General features: G+C 35.1%; 1 protein-coding gene across 1 annotated transcript in view; it reads left to right on the top strand.

Annotated features, from left to right (window-relative positions):
- The window catches only part of adra1d (adrenoceptor alpha 1D), a 58,422-nt gene extending 45,532 nt beyond the window's left edge, over positions 1 to 12,890 (top strand). Inside the window, exon 2 of the mRNA XM_039751820.1 lies at positions 12,044 to 12,890. Coding sequence (XP_039607754.1) covers positions 12,044 to 12,603 — 560 coding nt within the window. The 3' untranslated portion in view covers positions 12,604 to 12,890. The remainder of the gene's footprint in view (positions 1 to 12,043) is intronic.
- Positions 12,891 to 21,246: the final 8,356 nt, after the last annotated feature.

Here is a 21,246-nt window from a genome sequence, read left to right as displayed (position 1 = left end):
AAAACACAATTTTACCACTTGCTTTGAGTGGAAACATCACAACCAATAGGTGAAATACACATAAACTGTAAATATTGTACCACTATTGCATTTTCACTTGAACTTGAACACTCATTAAATATGCCATGGGACAGCTTGAACCCTGCGCAGTCTCAAAGGCACACACATCCTGGACCAATGCAGATTTCCCAGTAATGCACTATTTGTCTCTCTTTCACTCTCATGCAGACATCAACAGACAATAACTAGAAATCTATAGGGAAGCACTTTCTGCACAAACCAGACTGTCAGTGAATGTAGACAACTAAATAAATAAGGCTACATTAATGATATTATAATTATTAAACTTGCGTTTCAGCAGTGTGCGTGTTGGACCTTCATGTCCGCCAAGATCTTATCTGTATTTCAGTTTTCAGTGCCAACTCATTTCTATAAAAATTGTAGCCAGTCCATAAATAACTTTTGGCTTTAAGAAGCTGTGTTCTCCAGAGCCCACTGAGATGGAAAGGATGAGTGTCATGCTAAATGCTATTGTCAGAGTCAATGTAATTTAAGAATTAGACATTGTGTTTTTGGAGTGTCTTCTCTTTTAATAGTCTCATTTTTTTGTATCTGAAGCTTAACAGTTTTGGTTTTGTTTTTTCATGTCTTACCCCGCTTGTCAGAATTTACATCAGTACAGTAAAATTAGGTGTAGGCAGCACAAGCTGGAACTGACATATTTCTTGGCCATTCAACATGACTGGTGAGAGCCTGGTATGCTTTGTCATTAAGTTTCTTATCGATCACATAATAGATGAAGTGGTGCAATTTGAGTGCCAGTGCCCTTGTTCAAGAGCTACTTAGGCAATCATATAGTTCTTGATATAAACAGGCCAACCTTATTCCTGCATAATGCCATTTAACCAGAAGTACACTCTTCCAGTAATAACTGTTTCACTAGATACACGATTAACTATTGTGCATGGCAAATGCTAAACAAATAATATATTTATCAATTGCAGCATCTTGCAGTCAAAATGCATGAAATGAAGGCGTGCACGTTGATTAATTTAAGGACGAAATACAAATAAACATAGTTAATTTAATTAACTGACTATAAATGCTTGGTACAATACTATGAAATTAACAGTTGTATGAGAACCAGAATGTGTTGTAGAGTGCAGGTAATAAAGACTCACAACTAAATAGCAAAGGAGCAACCACAAACATACAACCTGGTAAAATGTAATTGTGGACTTCTAATATTTTTTCTGATTTTAACACAGGTCATGTTCTTGGGCATTGCACAGCTTTGAAGCAAACACTAGAATGCATCTGGAGAAAGCAGGCATAGTAAGAGAGGCTGAGAGAGAATGGGATGCTATACCTATGAATCACTGACTGGAGAAAGTGAGATGAAGAGTCATGCAAGGAGCTATAGGTCAGAACAAGAGTATGTCATTTGATCCTTGCAGCAGTGGGACACTAGTGAAGTTAAGCATAGTGTGAAACTAAGAAGAGAATACAACGCAGTTTTCATATTAAAGTGGGGAGATCAGATAGCACCTACTGAGAGTAATGTCAGCAAGATATGTCAGTTGACCAACTTTAAAGAACACAAATCTTAACAATAATTCCAGCAGCAAAGTTCATGAATTAAAGAAACATCTTCCATCACAGAAATGACAGGAGTGGGTCATTAAGGAAATTGGGATTGGGAGTTATCCTGTGTAAAAGTGAAAAACATTTTATATGTGTATTTTGGTTTGGTTTATGTTTATTTGAGGTTGTTTAATCAGTTTGATGTGAATTAATACATTTTTATTTTATTCTTGTGTTTGTTTCTTTGCTTACGTGACACAGTTGGATGCATCATGTGACTGTGTTTGTCACATTGATTACATCATTGATTACATCATGGGGTGTGACGCTATAATATGGTTTGGTGGCAATTATATTACACAATTTCCCTTGGTGGATAAAACTGACTGAACCTGAAATCCAGCATTGTTAGTTTCCTCCTTTTGCACCACTTCTCGTTTTTTGTTTTTTGATTTCCTTTTCCTACTTCCACTATTGGTTCTTGTATTTTGGATGCCTTTTTGTTTGTCTTTTTTGAAACTGACCTGGGTTTACCCTCTGAACACAATTTTTGCTTCACTTCACCATTGCCTAGTTATATTCTATTTTCACAATAATCCTTTGACACCATCGTGTCTAGACATACTGGTTCATGCTGTTGATTTTAATTTAGATTTTTGTAAGCATTATTTTCTTACTATTTTCCATCCATCCATCCATTTCCTAACCCGCTGAATCCGAATACAGGGTCACGGGGGTCTGCTGGAGCCAATCCTGGGCAGGGTGCCAACCCACCACAGGACACACACAAACACACCCACACACCAAGCACACACTAGGGCCAATTTAGAATCGCCAATCCACCTAACCTGCATGTCTTTTGATTGTGGGAGGAAACCGGAGCGCCGGAGGAAACCCACGCAGACACGGGAGAACATGCAAACTCCACGCAGGGAGGACCCGGGAAGCGAACCCAGGTCTCCTAACTGCGAGGCAGCAGCGCTACCACTGCGCCACCGTGCCGCCCTTCTTACTATTTTGCAATTTTTAATTTTATCGAATTTTGAATTCTAATTCTCATGTTCAGATATACATAGTGCTTGGGTTAAGAAAAAAAATATATTGAGAAGACATTTCTTAAATTTAGCCAGGTGTATAACATTTCAAGATTGTTCGCTGTATGTAGTGGTAAAGCCTTTATATAGTTCCAGTAACGGAGCACTGCACAGATACACTTGAGTTGGCTTTGTAGTTTTCATACTCTTTCTCTGTATGTTTAGCATTCATTTGCTCAGAAGTTGATGCGCTTGCTGCTTCCTGAGCAGCTCTTCTTTTCTCCACCCTGGTTGCCTGCTTCGTCTCTTCTTTCGTCGACATCTTTTTGAGTTAAAACTGATTAAGTCAGTGTTTGTGTTGCAATTACTTAGTACATTTTCTTTAATTTTTCACTTAAGCTGGCACTTACTGCAAGTCTTCAAACTGCCACTAGAATGATTTAAGATATGAAGAGGTAGGGGAAGTGACAGTGAAGATGGTAGGGATGAGAATGGCACCTGCTTGACTGTCCTGCTGGCTGCTGCCAAGAGTTGATTCTGAAATAAAATAAAATAAAAATATAAAGAGGAATAACCTTGGAGGTCAATCATCACCCCGAAAGTGAATAGTAGACGTCACTTAGTATATGTGTACCAAATTTCAGGTCAATAGGTCAAATGGTTTGCGAGCTACAGGTGATTTAAAATCATGGGCAGACAAATGGACAACCACGGTAACCTATTGTATATAAAGATTAAATCTATTGGGAGGAAACTGAAAATAAAAGGGACATCTTGAATTATAAAGTTACATTCCCAGAAATTGGATATTTTAGCCATCGAACTGTCGTCATTCAGAATAAGACCATAATTCTAGGAAACAGTTTTTAATGTCTGGTGTAGTGGCTTAATACAAGAAGTTCCCAAAGAGATTCTTGTGAATCCCTTTGGCTACTAATTCTTCACATAATTTATATTTCCTGTGTTGTTTCATTGATTCTTCTCATGGTTCTGTATTTTAGTAATGGCAGTATGATGCCACATTAGGGAGAATTACAGTTTGGTTCAGAACACAATTTCATACAGCAACTTAATAATTGTCATTTAGCAGTGGTAATATTTCTGTGTAATAATGTACACAATTTTACAAACTAGAAGAGCGTGCTTAGCTTGTTGGGTTAGCTGAAAGCAGTGTGCCATGGACTGGTACCCTGTCCAGGGTTGGTTCTTGCCTTGTGCCTAATGCTGCTGGGAGAGGGTGTACCCTATGAGCTCTGAGCCTGAGAATGTTCTGTTATGTCATGTTGTGTTTTGTTGTGTTACATTTATGTGCCTGCCTAATAAAAATGAGAATAATGGTGCCAAAATAAAAATGTATAGAATACTTTTAACTTTTCTTTGAATATGTTGATGATTTTACTCATCACTACATAACAGAAAAATGGTGTGGAGAATTAATGCATAACATTTATAGCAATATTTACATTAATTGAGAAAAATATGCATTATTCATTAAAAAGCCCATACTTTTCTCAGGCATATTTTTCAAAGAAATGGCAAAAATGTATACTGAAAACCAAATTAGCATACTTGAAGAGTAAGTGCTCTTTTCTACATAAGAGCCTTTTAAACTACATGCCTTAAGACTTAAAAAATAGCTTTTTAATACAAGATTACCTATGCCTAATACTAATACTAATCATTGTTTGAGTTTAATATGCATTTCATCAGATGAATTGCCTGAGAATCTAATTTATGCAACATACTCAACAACTCAAAGAAAGAACGATTAAAAATGAGTTATTAAAGCATTGAGAGAATGTAACTCTGTTTAACATTTATTTTATGATAATGACAGCAATTCTGTTTACATTATTGTCGACAGTTAAGAGTTTATTTAAAGACCAAAATTGCATGTATTAAAAAGGGAAATATTTGACACGGGTGTATTCTTAATTCTATTGTACAATACATTATACTGCAAATTAATTTCATCATGCAAACTTAAGAAATGTAATCAGCATTAAATAGTTTAAATGTGTCTGTATTTAACATTTATTGATGGGTTCATGTACATTAATCATTTTTTGTATATACATCACATTAATTGCAGACATTTTCACATAGAAAATATATAATTACTAAATAATTAAATACAATACAATAATTATTAATCAGGCATGTACAATGATTTTTTTATACAAGGTGTAGCATGGCACATTTCAAATGGTTAAATCTTTATTATTATATTTTTTAAAATTAGTTCATTTTAATATTTATTATTTGACTTACGATTGCCCACAAAAATAAACTGGGTGATCAGAGCAATAGAACCAGTTTCCTGCAACTGTTTTAGTCAAACAAAAGCATTTCTTCAACATCTTTATGATTCACACTTAGCTTACTTCAAACTATGCTGCATAAACTTAGATATGTCTTAAAATTCAAGTAAAGAAATTTGTTACAAAGTCCATGTCCACACAGAACCAAGCACTATACTGTGTAGAGTGACAGACAATGCTTTTGAAGCAGTGAGCATATTGGACTTGTTTCCAGCACCATCTACTGACCCAAGCAGTTATTACAAATAAAAAGCATCGGCCTCTCACACTTCATGTTACTTAGCACTGTTCACTATGATTAAGTGACTTTGTATCGCACAGACGATCAAAACACAAACCATTTGACCTGGTAATCTAGAAACTTGCTAGAAAGTCTAATTTGGAAGGCTGTATTTTAACATGAAATAATCAATAAATCTGTAATATTTCTTATAAAAAAATAGAAAGATTAATACAAGTAAAAATTACACACTGCCAACTGACTATGCTGATGTATGGCATGTGCTGTCTGCTAATGCCTCTTTTGTGATTGATGGGTACTGGAGGTTGCTTGTTATGTGGATGTGCAAGTTTAATTTTACACTCAACATTTTTCTCTAATATGTGTATTTTGCTGTATTTCCAGTAAGGTGTTTTGAAGACCTTAATTATTAGCTCATTTCTATTGTATTATATGAGTGCCACTAGCCTCTGCGATTTATACAAGTAAGAATCACATTATACTCTGTACTAGAACTTATGCTTGAATCAAGAGGCACAGGTTTATTGGACATTAATGCAGCTTTAGGAACAGAGGAGCCCTGTGCAGTTGGAACAGATGACAATTCCCATTTATATATGATTACTTAGAAGATGTTTTTATCCAAAGCAATTTACAAAAGATGGTAACATAATTGAGTAAACATGAGTCTGGGGAACTTTTCTGGGAAGCAAGTGTTACAATATTTCTCATCTCAAGTGAAGAGCTCAGAAGAAAATACAATCTAGTTACAGATCCCAAGTTACAAAAACATATGTCTAATATCAGTTAGGCAGAAATTCACCAAACAAGAAAGTCTTCAAACATAAACTCATTGAGTGAATTAGAAGTTCAGATGGAGATTGTTTCACCAGCTAGGATCTACACATGTAAAGAGTCTGGGTTAAGATTTACATAATGTCATGCCATTTATCAGCAGACTGGAGTGGGTGAGAAGGAGCATTGGACCGCACAAGTGTCCCCATATTTATAGGCGCTAACCTGTTCACTACTCTGTAGGCAAGCATCAAGGATTTGAACTTAACATGTGCCGCTACAGGGAGCTAAAATATTGATACAAAAAGAGTGACATGTGCCCACCTTGGCTGGATGAACACTAGACAGGATGCTACATTTTGAATCACTTGCATCTACTTTAAGACACATGCTGGTACTCCTTTCAGCAATCCGTTCATGACAAGACCAAATCCTGGACTGGAAGTTGTGCTGGATACTCTGTCAGATGAGATCTGATCTTGCAAATGTTGTATGAAGTAAATATGCAAGACTGAAAGACCATAGCAACATGGTCATTGAAGGACAGCTAGTCATCAACCATCACCCCAAGGCTGCTTGCCAATTTAGTGGATGTTAGTGATAATGAACTGAACAGAACAGAGATGAATAGACAGACAAATTGGGACAACAAGAAGCTCTGTCTTTGCCAGGTTGAGCTGGAGATGCTGTTCCTTTTTCCAGGTTGCAATCTTAGGATATATGCCGAGATTTTAGCTGATACCTTGCGGTTCTCTGGAGGGAACAACAGGTACAGCTGCTTAGCATCGTTATAGCACTGGTAAGAGAAACCATGAGACATGATGATAGGACCTAGTGATGAGGTGTAAAGAGAGACGCAGAGGGGGCCTAGCACCAACCCTTGGGGCACCCCCAGGCTTGACTGGTGTACCCTTGACATCTCTCCTTGTCAGGACACATGATAGAATCTGTTCAAGAAGTACGAGTTAAACCATCTGATCCCACTGATGTCAGAGAGGGTGTCACAGAGGATCTGATGGTTAACCATGTTGAAGGCATTAGAGATCTAGCAGGAGGAAGACAAATGATGGTTTGGCAGTTCTAGCAAGCTGTGATGTGTCAACAATGGAAAGCAGAGCCAGTGGAATTAAATTAGAGGGCAATTGATGAATTACATATATTGAATTATATATACAGTATTGCATGCAGATACTGTAATATTTCATTGTAATGGCATTTATATTTTCAAATATTCAATATTCTATTGGCTGACGATAGGCAACTCGTTACTTGTTCTGTATATGTAAATACATTCATCTTGTGTCTTTCTGCTGTGCGTTGTTTGCTGTTATGTAAATCCATCATTTTGACTAATGTGTTTTACAAACACAAACACTTTTGTTTATTAGATATCATGTCTAAGCTTTTCATTTTAAAACTTACCATGCAAGAGAAATTATAAGCAAAATCCCTACTTAATATGTGTTTTCATTTGAAAAGGTGTGCTGATAAAGAGCCAAATTCTTAGCATCAACCACCACAATAGTATCTGCTCAAGATCATGTCTCTCTTCCAAGACTTGCACAAATTTGTTAGCCAGTGCCACAATGGAGTAGTAGGCTGATGTTTTTTTTGCCACATGCAGCTAAGACATGCAGTCTAGTATTATTATAGAAAGCTGAAGCGATAATTCAGTGTATTGTTAAAAGCAGATAACTGTCCATCTAGATGTGATGGGCAATTCTATTGTTTGAACATTTTACTGACTGCGAGCCTTTCCTGAGCAGATTGCAGCAGTGTAGAAATAAAAATGACTTATTGTAGGTGGACTTCGCATATCATACTATGATGATTATAATATCCTAAAGCTAGAAGTCACATGACAAAAAGATCTTTATGAAACTTAGAAGACTAATAAAGAATGAACATGCAACTGGAGGCAATTTATCTAATAACTGTGCATCACAAAATAAAGCATTTTAAAGTGTTGCATTAGTAAAAGGGTGTCGTTCTCAGATTCTGGAGGTCCACCATGGCAGCAAATTGTTGTTCCAGTTATTTTCTTATCAAGTAATCAGTTATTGTTGCTAATGAAACAAATTCCTTTTGCCTTTATTTTAATTGATGTGCTTTTTAACATTCAGAGGTTTTGTCCCTTTTTTTTAACCAGAAGTCAACCATTAAGCACCACAGTAAACCAAAAGATGATCATATAACTTATGGTTCTCAAACTCAGTTCATCAGTTTCTTGGTGTTTTCTGAGAAGCCAATTAGAAGCCAATTACTGCTGTTAATGAAACATGTGATTTAATTCTTATAAGAAAATCATTAGCACCTTGGATATTTCAGGATCTGAGTTTGGCAGCCTTTTATTAGCAGAATTAGCAGGAAAAATCAGTGTTTAAATAATGGTTGTCAAGGTTAATTTGACAAATTGAGATCAAAAGAGTTCATAGGGTCATTAATGTGACATGTACAGAGTACAGTGAAATTCTTTGGTGCGTGCTCTAATCAACATACAACACATCAACGCTCTGTGGTGTCATGATCAGTGACAATTGTTACCTTAGTTTAAAACTTCTCCCTTCCTTACTTTGAAACCTCTGTCTTCCTTGTCTGAAGTCAGAGTTATAATTAGAGAAGAGCCATCAGTCTAAGGATCATAAACTCACTGTAAGAACCTTTTAGGAACACATTATAGACATCTCATCCGTTTATGCAGAACATGATGTAATTCAACACAAAATTCAGATTGTTCAGTTGTAATGTGATGACAACACATTACCACACTGACTAAAAATATATGGCTTCTATCAAAAAAAAAGGCAGCATCTGTAATAACAAAATTAAATTGGAAAAATAAAAACATATAACATTAAAAATGATCAAAAATGAACAAAGATACAAAATAAACAAACAACTAAAAGCAGCAGAATATACACCACTGCTGACAATGTGCATTTTTGAATAAGAAGGGGCATGTTCAATTGAGGGTTCAAACTATGGAAGTCGCTATAGTGAGTGTATCTCAAATATGTCAAAATCTGAACAAACTTATTACTTAATGACCTAAAGAAAGTGAATGTATATTTATCCCATTGAAATGAGAACAATGAAAGGGCAGAATTATGTGATTGATCATCTACTGTGTGATTGATTGTCTACAATAATCTGTGTATTATGACTCATGAAGCAGAGAGACAACGGCTGTTGCGCATGCTAATTTAAGATAAGGACAATGTAGACTGGTATTCTGGGCATTTGATCTTTTGATGTTGTATAAATAAAAACCAAGTCTTTGTTGTGATCTAAGTTTCATTGAAAGATAAAATTAAGCAAAGCCAATGTCAGCATATACAGTATATAATTAGTTTTAACAGTGTAGTGTTAGTGAGCTGCTGATTTTGTTATTTGCAACCCTGGTTAAGGACAAAAGAAGCAAATAAAGTAGAGAACGCAGCTGTTTAAGACAAAAAGAATCAAGAAAGCACTGGGAATCATAACAATCAAGTTAACTTAGAAACACAAAAATGTTGCTTGAGAAATAATTGTTTCAGCAGCAATGATTGATTTTCTATTAAGAAATGAAGTTTGAACAAAAACCTGCAACTTGAGTACCCCTCAAAAAACAACTTAATGTATTTTCTATCTGCTCCGGACCACGAAAAAGCACATAAAGATATATGTATTAAAATTTTGAAAACTGAATTGTTGATCTTTATTTTCATGTATGTGTTTTATTTTTATGTTCTTGTCCAAGGAAGATTTTTAAAATTTTTTAAATGTGTCACAATTTAATTTTCCATTGTTAGTATTCAGTTAATTAGTTGCCAGGGTGCATGTAATGGTGGCTAATGCCTTTTTTGATGACTCACATCACAATGGCTCAATAATAAATTTCAGTGCAGAAACAGAACCTCTTGGAGTCTTTATTGTGATCCCTGAAGGGGTGCCTAAATGGAAAAATACACTATTGGGTACTGCCTTTTGTGGTTGCAGGGCTTCTTAGTAAAGGACATTCTCGAGTTTTGCTTTTGTGGTGACAGCTCGCCTACAAGACTCTATGCTTTTTTTTAGCAGTAAAACTCACCTTCCAGTTGCCGAGGTTTTCTGAGTTTAGATTTCTGTGGGAACAGCTTATCTTCTAGCCTCTGTGCTTTTACCAGTCATGAAAGCTCACCTTCTGGTCACAGAGTATTTCCTAGTTTTAATTTTTGTGTTGGCTTATCACATAAACATGATTGGTCTTTCAAGTGATGTTTTTGTGGCAACAGCTTGTCTCGTAATTGTGGTGCATTTTTGATTTTTTGTATTGCTCATACAAATTCAATCAGTAAACATGTGCTCTTACAAATTCTCTGACTCTTTCGTTTTGAGTTAGCATTTGTTTAGTTGTTTTGGGTCTTGCAGTATTGTAAACTATTGGTGAATGATTCCTCACAATACCTCCCTGAAAATCCTTTTAGAAAAAACAGAAATGTTTTGTTTTATTCCTGTTAACAAGAAAGAGTTTGTGTTATTTCTGAAAGAAACCCACTTCTCCTGGTTAACTTCTTTTAACATCCTAACAGTGCTCTCTAACAGATAATATCAGGAGTCAACCTGGGAACATCACTTTGGAAAAACTGACATGTGGATCTTTTGAGCTGTTCCGTAGTTTCACAACTGGCATAGCAAATTAGATTGCAGTTCAGTGTAATGTTGTGTGGAATTGGAGTAAGGCAGGGTTTTCAAAGCCTTGATGCAATTTCTACATTTATGACACTGTCCGTGAGGATTCTAGAATAAGCTAAAGCTCCCTGTGATTTCAAACTGGAAAAGGTGGGTTAAAAAGATTTTGGAGGAATAGGTGGTGTTTTTAACTTTCATGAAATGATATTCATGGAGAGCACTGCATTTCAATAAAGTGAAAATTATATTGAGGGCTGCCCTCAGTATTGAAGTTTAAACACATGGTTTAAATTTCTTTTCTCTGTTTTATTTGCTCTTAAGGTACTCCATAAAAAAGGCCGCAGGATTATAAAGACTGTATTAATTGTATATTCCGTATTTCGGGTATTTAATGTAAGTATCTTTGTTGATCCTCAAAGGTTACAAGGCCTTCATTCATAGTTCATAAATATTTGACTCTGAGTTTGTGAAAAAAAACAGGAGATATAATAAAATGGCTTATGTGGAAACACATTGGCTGTGGAATGCTCTCTCATTTAAGATGGTCTTTTAGGAGTAATAGAGACAAATGGTACTCTTTGTTATATAGTATATGAATAAACAGCCAATACACTTAATACTGAAGTACAGAGCAAGATGCAGAAGACAGGACGATATGTAAAAAGATGATCCATTGTGGCAACCCATAACAGGAGCAGCCGAAAGAAGAAGACACTTAATAATGAAGCGTATATGATGCAGTCACAAGATGATTATAGTACAATCAGGGATCACTGAAACTTTCACAAGATATTTTACTTTAGTTGTTTAATTCTTTAAAAAAATATGTCATTTCCTGTCTGTTTTGGCGAGTGTCGTAATAGTAAAAAGCACTTTCTTACCAGACTTCCCTATAACAAAACAGGTCCTCCTGGATACTCTCTGGCCAACAGAGACATATCAAGTTTACCTTTTCATGAATTTAAATAGGCTCTGATATTTGAATACAGCATATATCATATAATGCAGTAGTACTGACATAAGTACTACAAATTTTAAAGTGTAATTGACATTATTGTACATTTCTTAGTTTTATAATGACTAGGTGGAGGCTCCGCTATTATTAAATGATTTAGTCATTTAAAGCAAATCTGGCGCACAGCACAGTCACTCATGCACATACCCAGAGTGACTCATACAGATTAAAGAGTCGCTAATTAACGCTGAGTGTGGGTGGAAAAACAGAGTTCCTAGGGGAAAGCCAAGGAAACTTGGGGAGGAGACAGAGATGATAAAAAGACTCTGTCTGGGTGAACTGTAAGGCCCCAGAACTAACGTTTTTGTTAACGATACAGTGAGTTAATGAATGAGAAGTATTAATCAATTCATACAATTGTGTCTTTGTCATCTTCCCATATAAAAAGGCTTCATTTGTTTATTTTTACTTTTTTTTTTTACAGGTTCTTTCTTTCCTGCTTTGAAGCCATCTGAAACAGTTTTCAAGGTGATCTTCTGGCTGGGATATTTCAACAGTTGCATCAATCCTATTATTTACCCCTGCTCCAGCAAAGAGTTCAAAAGAGCTTTTATAAGATTGCTGAAATGCCAGTGTCAGAGAAGAAGACGTCCACTCTGGAGATTCTACGAACAAAAGTGGAGAACATCTACCAATAGCTCAGGCCGGGGATCATACGTTGACACAAAGCCTAGATTTCATCATAGAGAGTATTTCTCACCTAATAATTCCTTAGTGTACAGCTCTAACAAAGAACAGACTCTTAGTTTTCATGGTTGGAAGCTTTTTCCACCCTTTCAAAAGTCTTCTTTTCAGCTGAAGGAAAAAATGAACAACCTCTCAAAGAAGATAAAGAATGGCCCTGCTAAAAGTAGAGTGCCCACAATCAGCAAAGTGGAGATAGAGTCAGTTTCAATGGGAATTTACACTGATTTTAATGACCAGCAAGACTATCAGATCTATGATATAGCAGACTGCTATGGACTGAAAGAAACTGACATTTAGCATTGGAAACACAACAATAAATTGCATGATTAGCATTTTACATGCATTTAATCTAAACAGAAAAAAATCAAATTGCTTTTCGGCACAACTTGCAATTACTGTGGCCTTCCTTAATGTAATCTCCAGTAAGGAATTCGGGCATTTACTTTGACAAGTTTACTTAAGCACAAAGAATTCCTAAAATCAGAAATTTAAATTTGGGGAACAAATATAGTGTTTTATGAGGGTGGAATTCTAAAAGTATTCAAGCTGAATTCTGTGTTGAAAAATGGTTCAAGTGAATTCCAGTTTTATGGAATGAGGTGAAACAAAAATGTGTTTCAGATTTCTCTAATACATTTTACATATATATATATGTATATATATATATATACATATATATATATATATATATATATATATATATATATATATATATATATATAATAACATACATTTGTATGAGAAAATTTAGGAACAGAAAAAGTCATGAATTCTTAAAGTGTGTCAACGATATACCTTTTTTAAGAGGTGTTGAAGGTGAACAATTTTAATAAATCCAAGCCATGGACTGTAGCTTTTACTGAGCATCTTGTTTTATATGTAACTTTATTTCTTACAATCACACTTTGTCTTTTTATATCTGCAAAAACAAAAATAGGCCAATATTTTGTAAAGTACCACAATTTGGTGTTAAGTGATAATTCTAAACATGCCTGTACCTTGCAGGGTTATGGTGGTGGTGTTTAATGCTTAGATCATTTCCATGCCCAGTGAATGAATGTATGGTGTTTGCTCAACCACATCCCAAAGACATGCATGTCAGCTTCATTGAGGAATCTAAACTGACAGTCAGATGTGGGTGAGCGCAGTGATGGATAGACATCACATCCATGGTAGGGTTCTATCTTGCACCCAAGGCTGTTGGGTAGGTTCTAGCAACCATATTAGAAAAATGCAGGTTCGAAAAATGAACTGATTGATCTCTGTGTTATACATTTATTAAACTAGTGGATCATAACTACAGCAAAGTATAATTTAGGATTGTAACATAACTCACAATTGTCAGTTGTTTCAAGATCTTTTGCATAAAGATATTATAGAGAACACTATTTGTGGATAAGTGGTGAAAAGGCATCTGATATAATTATACATGACCAAAAGAGTATGTTTTATTAATGTACCAAATTAATGATTCAGACTATTTTCAGCATGCACAGATTGTCATATTTTGACGTGAAGAAAGTAAACTTGTTTTAATTCAGAAAAATGATGGCTTTAATCATATTAATAAATCTCTTTTAAACATTTAGACAGATTATAATTTAATATTTATTTATTTATGTATTTTTCAAAGTATAGTTTCTGTCCCAATACATTGGTATTTTTTTAATTAAGCTTTAAAAAAGCCAAAAAGCAAAGCTGCAAAGAAGTTTCTAAGGCAATGTGTCTGTCTGTGTGTCACTGATAGAATAGCTACTATTTTGTTAACCTATGTACTATTGACATAGCTGCAATGTTGTTTTTCTTTAAAGTAGTAAGCTGTCTCAATATGATTTATATTTCATTTAAAAGCATTTCAGCACTTTATTAAGCTAATGAATCAACAATACCTTCGTTGCCCTGTAGAGGCCACTGTTACGACATACGGAAGTCTTTTTGTTCTTCGAATTTCATTTCTTGTAAGAAAACATGCACATCTAGCATGGTTAGTTCATTGTAGCACTTACTAAAGTTGCAGTCGTGATTTGTTATGTACTTCCAAGAGTTTGTGGTGTAATTTTATATAAGTCAAATACAAAATGTATTCAGATTTTTTTCCATATGCAGTATCACAAAAACCTTTAAACTGTTTTCAATCAGATGCATTTCAATGAATGGCATACAATCATATGAAATTCTTAACTTTTATCTTTCAAACAGATGAAACATATTAACTTGAGAGTAAAAATGTATTCAAGCCAAATGTTTTCACGCCAAGTAAAACTCCTTTGTTTAGGTAACTTCAAGCCAGTTAGCATTTGGTGCTTGTTTTTGAGAAACACACGAATGTGTTTTGCAATGCTTAACCGTGTCAGTTTGCTTCTGAATTTAAGGTCACTAAGTTAGATATTAGACATTTGAAAATATACAACAAAGTTTACTCTTGTAAGAAAATAAAACAGAATCATAACGAAGTACTGTCTTAATAGCATTAATACATTATTCGTCAAGCCATTGGAGCTACAAATACACCAGGACCTTTTTTTAACATAAATAAAGATGGATTATAAGATACAAAAACAACCATACAGAAAACAAATATGTAAGGTGGTTGAAAACTCTGTATCTTGATTAATGTTTACAGATAAATTTGTAAATAGATGTTTATAATTACCTGAGAATTTAATTAATCTTTTTTTATTTATTGGGTTTCTTGTTTATTCTGTTTATCATGTGACATGTTTTATGCTATCATATGTGTAACAAAAAATGTATTTAGTGCTTAGTCATAATACGCACAAATATTATTTTCATAATGGGGTCAAATACAATATATTTGAAACACTGAGATTAACTATTATCTTTGTAAAGAAGAAAAAATAAACTGAAAAAAATCTGTTTTTTTTTTTATTCTTGTTACTTATTCAGAGATATGCCAATTAATAATCTTTTGTGATTAGAACTATCTTTGCTCCTCCTTAAATTAAATCTCTCAAATCAATTGCCAGAGTTGGGCAAATGACTGCACATTTTTGTTGGAGCCAGTCTGAAGTTCTAACATTTTCATACTTGGAAATGTTAAACCTTTGCTTAAGCAGAATTCTGTGTGAGTCTATTGTTTCTTTCTGAAGAATCTGGCAGCATAGGACTTAGTTTCTTTGGAAAATACAATTGATCTTTATTTTGGAACAGATTGACTATTTTAGAAAGTCATCTATAAAGTAAGAAATATCAAAGGAGCAGAAATGCCTATTATCTAAACACCCATCTTTTTACTAAATCCATTCAGGTTATTTCAGTATTGCAGTGAGTCACGACCTACTGTGGCATCAAGGGCAAAGTAGAAAGAAACCCTGAATAGGCTGCTAGTTTATGACAGAAAATGATCACCTACACAATGTTAGAATCACCAATCAAGTGTCCTGGAGCTGGAGCAGTGGTGATCACTTTACTACCAGAGGTGACATTAATGTTATTATGCTATAACTATAATCATAATAATGATAAGAATAATATACAGGGTGAGTCAAAATTATGTTAACATTTGAAGGGCGGTTTCAATTTATTCATAAAACATACTTCATATGTGCAAGATAATTTACAGGAATGTGTCAACCTGTTCGCCATCAAGTTCAACACACAAAAACCAACGAGTAACAGTATCATGTAAATCTGGACAGACATTTTGCAGGAAATAGATAATACCACAGTCCGTATTCTGTCCTTCAGGTCATTGATATCATGAGCTTTCCTGCTATACACGCGCTCCCCATAACTAGAAATCACAGGGTGTCAAATCAGGGGATTGTGGAGGCCATGGCAATGACCCACCATGACCTATCCATCGACCTGGAAAGGTAGTGTCGAGATAAAAATAATCCATTAATGTTAACACAATTTTGAACCATGTATTTAGGTTATATGGCTGTAAACTGAATTTCAAAAATTTGGAAATTAAAGAATGGACGAGATCTTTTGTGTCACGCACATGTTTGATATCATTGATAACCTATTGTATAATCAGAAATTTACCATCTTTTAGCAAACCCTGTTTTGACTGAAACCATAGATTGAATGATTTTTTTTAATATTAGAGAATGAATGCAGTTTTTGTGGCTTAAAAAAATCTACTGCCATGAACCTATAAAAACTCATAAACAGATGTGTGAATTCTTGGGCTATGCTTTCTTCAAATCTTATACACATTTTCAAACACTGCAACTAAAGCCTTCAGAAGTCGTTTCCTGTTTTATGCTCTTGCAGAGGGAATTGAAAACACCTGTATCAATAGGACACAGAGAGTTAAAATATATGAAAATTCAAGGTATATTTTATACTTTTCTCAGCAAATGACCTAAGGCTTTTCTACAGCTTCTATGCCAATAACAGGTGAAAGGCATCTTTAGCAAGAGCAGCAGAGCAAAACCACTATAATGGGTGAGTATCGTGACAGAGGACAAAAAAAGCAGACTATACCATCTTGTAAGAGAACAGGAAGCATCTGTTTTTGAGTGGGAAACCTGGGCCACTGAATAAACTTGATATTACTAGACCATGGGTAGATTATATGCTTAAAAACACTTGAAAAGATAATCACCATAGAGTTAGATTAAGGTACTGATGACAGGTAGCAATACTGACTAAATCTGTTGTGTGACTGTTATAGTTGCATCATGTAAGAGAGTGGTAAGAAAGATCCTCATGACCATTACAATCATATTGTATTTGCTAGCCATACCAGTGGCCTCTCTTATAAAGATTTGCGTGGATTCAAGTGTGAAAATATGCACATGTAAAAAAAAAAAAGAAAATTTGTATGCCAAAAAAAAATAAGATTAATAAAACCTGGCTTACGCACATTTCTGCTCAATTTACCTTTATAAATCACAATCATTTTGTAAACATGTGTTCTTGAACATGCCTCATACAAATAAAAACCACTATGTTGCAGATGTTTATTGACTGGTACAGCAGCTTCACTCCCTATGGTGTCCATTTTAGAACATCATCATTTTTCACTTCTCCAGATTGTCAAATATGAATATTACTCTGTATCATGTATCAGTAATCATTTAAAACTTTGTCATTTATCAAACATCAAGACGATTTTCACCTCACAACTGTCACTGATTTTGCATACTTGTAAATAGATTAAAAATTGTATTTGCAATGATTCCGTTTCCTACCATTAATGCAATGTGGTTATAGTGATGGCAACAAACAGGAAGTATTTGATCGATATTTCAATAAATCAATGGTCTTCGTTATATTTCATGAATATACATTACAGATGCTCCCTGTCTGTCGCTCACACTACTGATTGGCTCTGTCAAAAAAAAAGCCAGAAAATGAAAAACAACATCTCTTGCCTGATGGCTGAAAACTGAGTACTGATAAGTTATGGCATGACAAATGAAAAGTGAGTAGTGGTGCATGATGAGCGACTCCTGAGTAGTGATGTATGATGAGTGACTTCTGATACGTGGTACGGAGTGATACTAATGTTTGATGATTGGAGAAGTGAAAAAAGACAAAGTGCTAAAATGGACACCATACCTGACGTGTTGAGACCCAGCCACCTGCATTCAAGAGCATCTCCCTCCACTGCAGAACTGAGCACACAAGATTATGCGTGGCATTATAGCACTTCTATTGTGTGTTCTGGAAGGCTGGGAAAGGTGCCAGCATTTGAGTGGGCAGCCATTATTCCCTGGCACATGTAGTCACACATTTGCTGATGCAAAGAATAGTACAGAACATATTAAACACTGAGACCTGCCAAAGCTAGTTTGCTTTAAAATAAATGAATCACGAGTTGACCTAGGCAATGTTTGTCAGTTTCATCTTGGCATTACATATGACTTATGCATTAATGGAATGTAACAGCTTACAGTTAACAAAAGCAATGTCATTCTCGCACTTATTATGAAGGCACTAAAGTGATCTGATTACGTTAGTAGAACCAGACACTGCTGCAAATTGATTTTTTATGTTAGCAAAATATGTTATGCTTTATTCACACACATCACATGCAGTCTGGAAGTAGTGCCTCCTCATTCACCTAATGGCATCCAGCACAGTGGGCATGACGAACTGAAACTTGGTTGTGATATTCCTGACCAGTCCTCTGAGAAATTACAACAGATAGTCGATTTAAACTGACAAAAAAACAAAAAGTTCTTCAGTGAAAATGTGTAGCATTTATCCTCTTAAAGAGAAACTTGAATACAGAGCCTACATCATATTCTTCACTTTTTCTCAATTTGTCATGTCAACATACATTATAATAAAGGCTTTCTGATCTAAATTATTATTCATGGTAATTATCATTTATCTGAGTTGGCTGCATATCCCTACTTGATCGAGAGTGTCATAATTTTCCAGTGAATATGAAATGTTGCAAACGCATGGGTCAGACTTGCTGTAAATATAAGCATGTTCCCCTGTCAAGTTTTCATTTATAAATCCCAATGTTTGCTTCAAGCCTCTTTTTGTGCGTACACAAGCTTTATAAATGAGGCTCCAGGTCTGTGAAGAAGGATTGTATTCACTCTACAAAGCACAAAACTGCTATTAAGAGAGAGAGCTCCTCAGCTAGGCTGTGAAACCAGGTAACAGAGAGGAGAGAATGCTCAAATTGCAGCTATTGGAGTTTTTGTGTTTTATAACAGTTATGCATCAGTGAAAAGCCTAGTGAATGAAAAGGGTGTATGTATGGGCTAAGGGAATAATACTCATTTGTTTTATTATGTTTAAAAGTGCTTCCTTAAACCTGACCATTCTTTTCAATCAATGAAGACTTCTCCTAAGTTATAATGAATATCACTTCCTTCATTTTATCCTCAAAAGCTAATCATTCTGCAATTTAAAAAAATTCAAATTCAGCTTTGTAGCAGTGCTACAAATTAAAGGACTCATTTTCCCAGCTGCCCTTAGGGTATTTCCCTGATTGGACAACTGCAGAGGGCACAGGAGCAGCTGGGGTAACAAAGGCCCAGCAGGAACTTTAAATGGAAGCAGGCTAAACAGTAAAGGAAGTCCATTTTTTGTGTTTGTGTTCACCCGTCTGTCTTGTCTACAATACCACCTATGGAATATCAGTTCCATCCAGAATCGTTGTACCTTCAAGGATGTATGGACTATCTTGTGACTGCCTGTTGTGTAAATATGGACTGGTCAATGTGTTTCATCGGAGAGAATGCTCCCAAATCTCATCACCCCTCACTGCCCCAGGACTACTTGTAGGACTGCCTGATACATTACTTACAGAAAGCTGTTCCCTGGACCATCATTTTTTCCTCCATTCCATTTCATCTATTTGTTAAGGACTTTGTCGTGAGTGTTTATTGTTGTTTTGGTATTTGATATCATTGTTGGGGAAAAGGAAGGCTATCTGTTTATCTGTTGCTTATATTTTTGTTCTGTTTAATATACAGCTTTATACAGCTATATTTATATACTGTTTGATGTACTAATTGAAGTGTTTAAAATTATGAAGGGAATTAGTACAGTGGATCAAGACTGTTACTTTAAAATGAGTTCATCAAGAACACGGGGACACAGTTGGAAACTTGTTAAGGGTAAATTTCACACAAACATTAGGAAGTTTTTCTTTACACAAAGAACGATAGACACTGGGAATAAGCTACCAAGTAGTGTGGTAGACATGTAAAGACGTTAGGGACTTTCAAAACTCGACCTGATGTTTTCTTGGATAGGACTGTCGAGCTTTGTTGGGCTGAATGGCCTGTTCTCGTCAGAGTGTTCTAATGTTCTAATGTACTGTTGTTTCATGTCTTTGTGTGTGAGTGGTGCGAGTTGGGCCAAAGCTGGGTGCGTTCCTGGGGTCCCTGCCAAACAAACAAACAAATCACTGTCTTCAAGACAATGTGAATCTGAGTGGCTCCAGACCTCTACAGGTGTATTTTTTTTAATTTTTTTTTATTTTTACATTTACAAAAGAGAAATAAGTATTTTAAAAGCTTAGTAAGACGTTTTCTTTAGAAAAAAACAATAAAGCATGTGTCAAATGTCAATAAACCCCTTAACTTGTTTCTCTTTTTTCGAACACCAAAGTATGGTTACTCTACGCAGCTCAGAAAAAAATCAGTAGTGAAGGCATAGGAAGCTGTTTTAGCCATTAGGTTGATGAGCTGCAGGGTGTTTTATTTGGAAAGGGCCCAGCTAATAAAAACAGAGCATATTGGTGGAAGGAACATATAGAGTGAAGATGCAGTGCTGTGGATAAGTTAACCAGTAGTTACATGTATGGGTAAGTCCTATGAAGCATTAAGTCTTTTTTATCTCTTTATCTATCATACTTTGTGTCCAATCTGTTGTGTTTAACCTTCCGTATAATAAATTCCTTAGATTTTGTTATATTTTTTTATTTTTTGTTGGTCATTATTGGGTTTAGAGGTCAACTTGTGAGTGCCCTATTATATACAAGGGGCCTGAAAATTAAAAACCTTTAAATGTATCAGTGATAAAAGAAGTCTGTTCAGTGGCAAAGTGACCATGACAATGACTTTTTTATTTTGAATAAAAGTTCAAAAGGCATTTCTTTGCATATGATTGCCACAGTCTTAAAGATGTCAACCCTTCGTTTTCTTTTAAACATGAAAAATCCTTTTGCTTATCGTTATGTCTGATCTAAGGTCACCATTAGTAGCCAGCACTTCTAATTCTGGAGCCTAGCTTTTCTTCATATTTAAAACACCCAGACAACAAAATGACAACTCTTTCCAAAGCAGCGAACCATTCCCCATATCTCAATACAAATTGCTCTGACAGATTACAATAAACAACATTTTAATAGTAACTTGATCTTTTTAAAGAAGAAACCTTGCCTATTCCATTATACTTTTATTTATTTTATTTTTTTTGGAATGGTTCTAAGCACTTGTTGTACACTTGTTGTAACAAGTGTACTCATTGAGAAGGTTTTTCTTAGTTTAGAAT

The sequence above is a fragment of the Polypterus senegalus genome, chromosome 4 (genome assembly GCF_016835505.1).
Source record: "Polypterus senegalus isolate Bchr_013 chromosome 4, ASM1683550v1, whole genome shotgun sequence".
NCBI lineage: Eukaryota > Metazoa > Chordata > Cladistia > Polypteriformes > Polypteridae > Polypterus > Polypterus senegalus.
The sequence above is the reverse complement of the archived record's forward strand: the minus strand, read 5'-3'. Positions and strand labels throughout refer to the sequence as shown.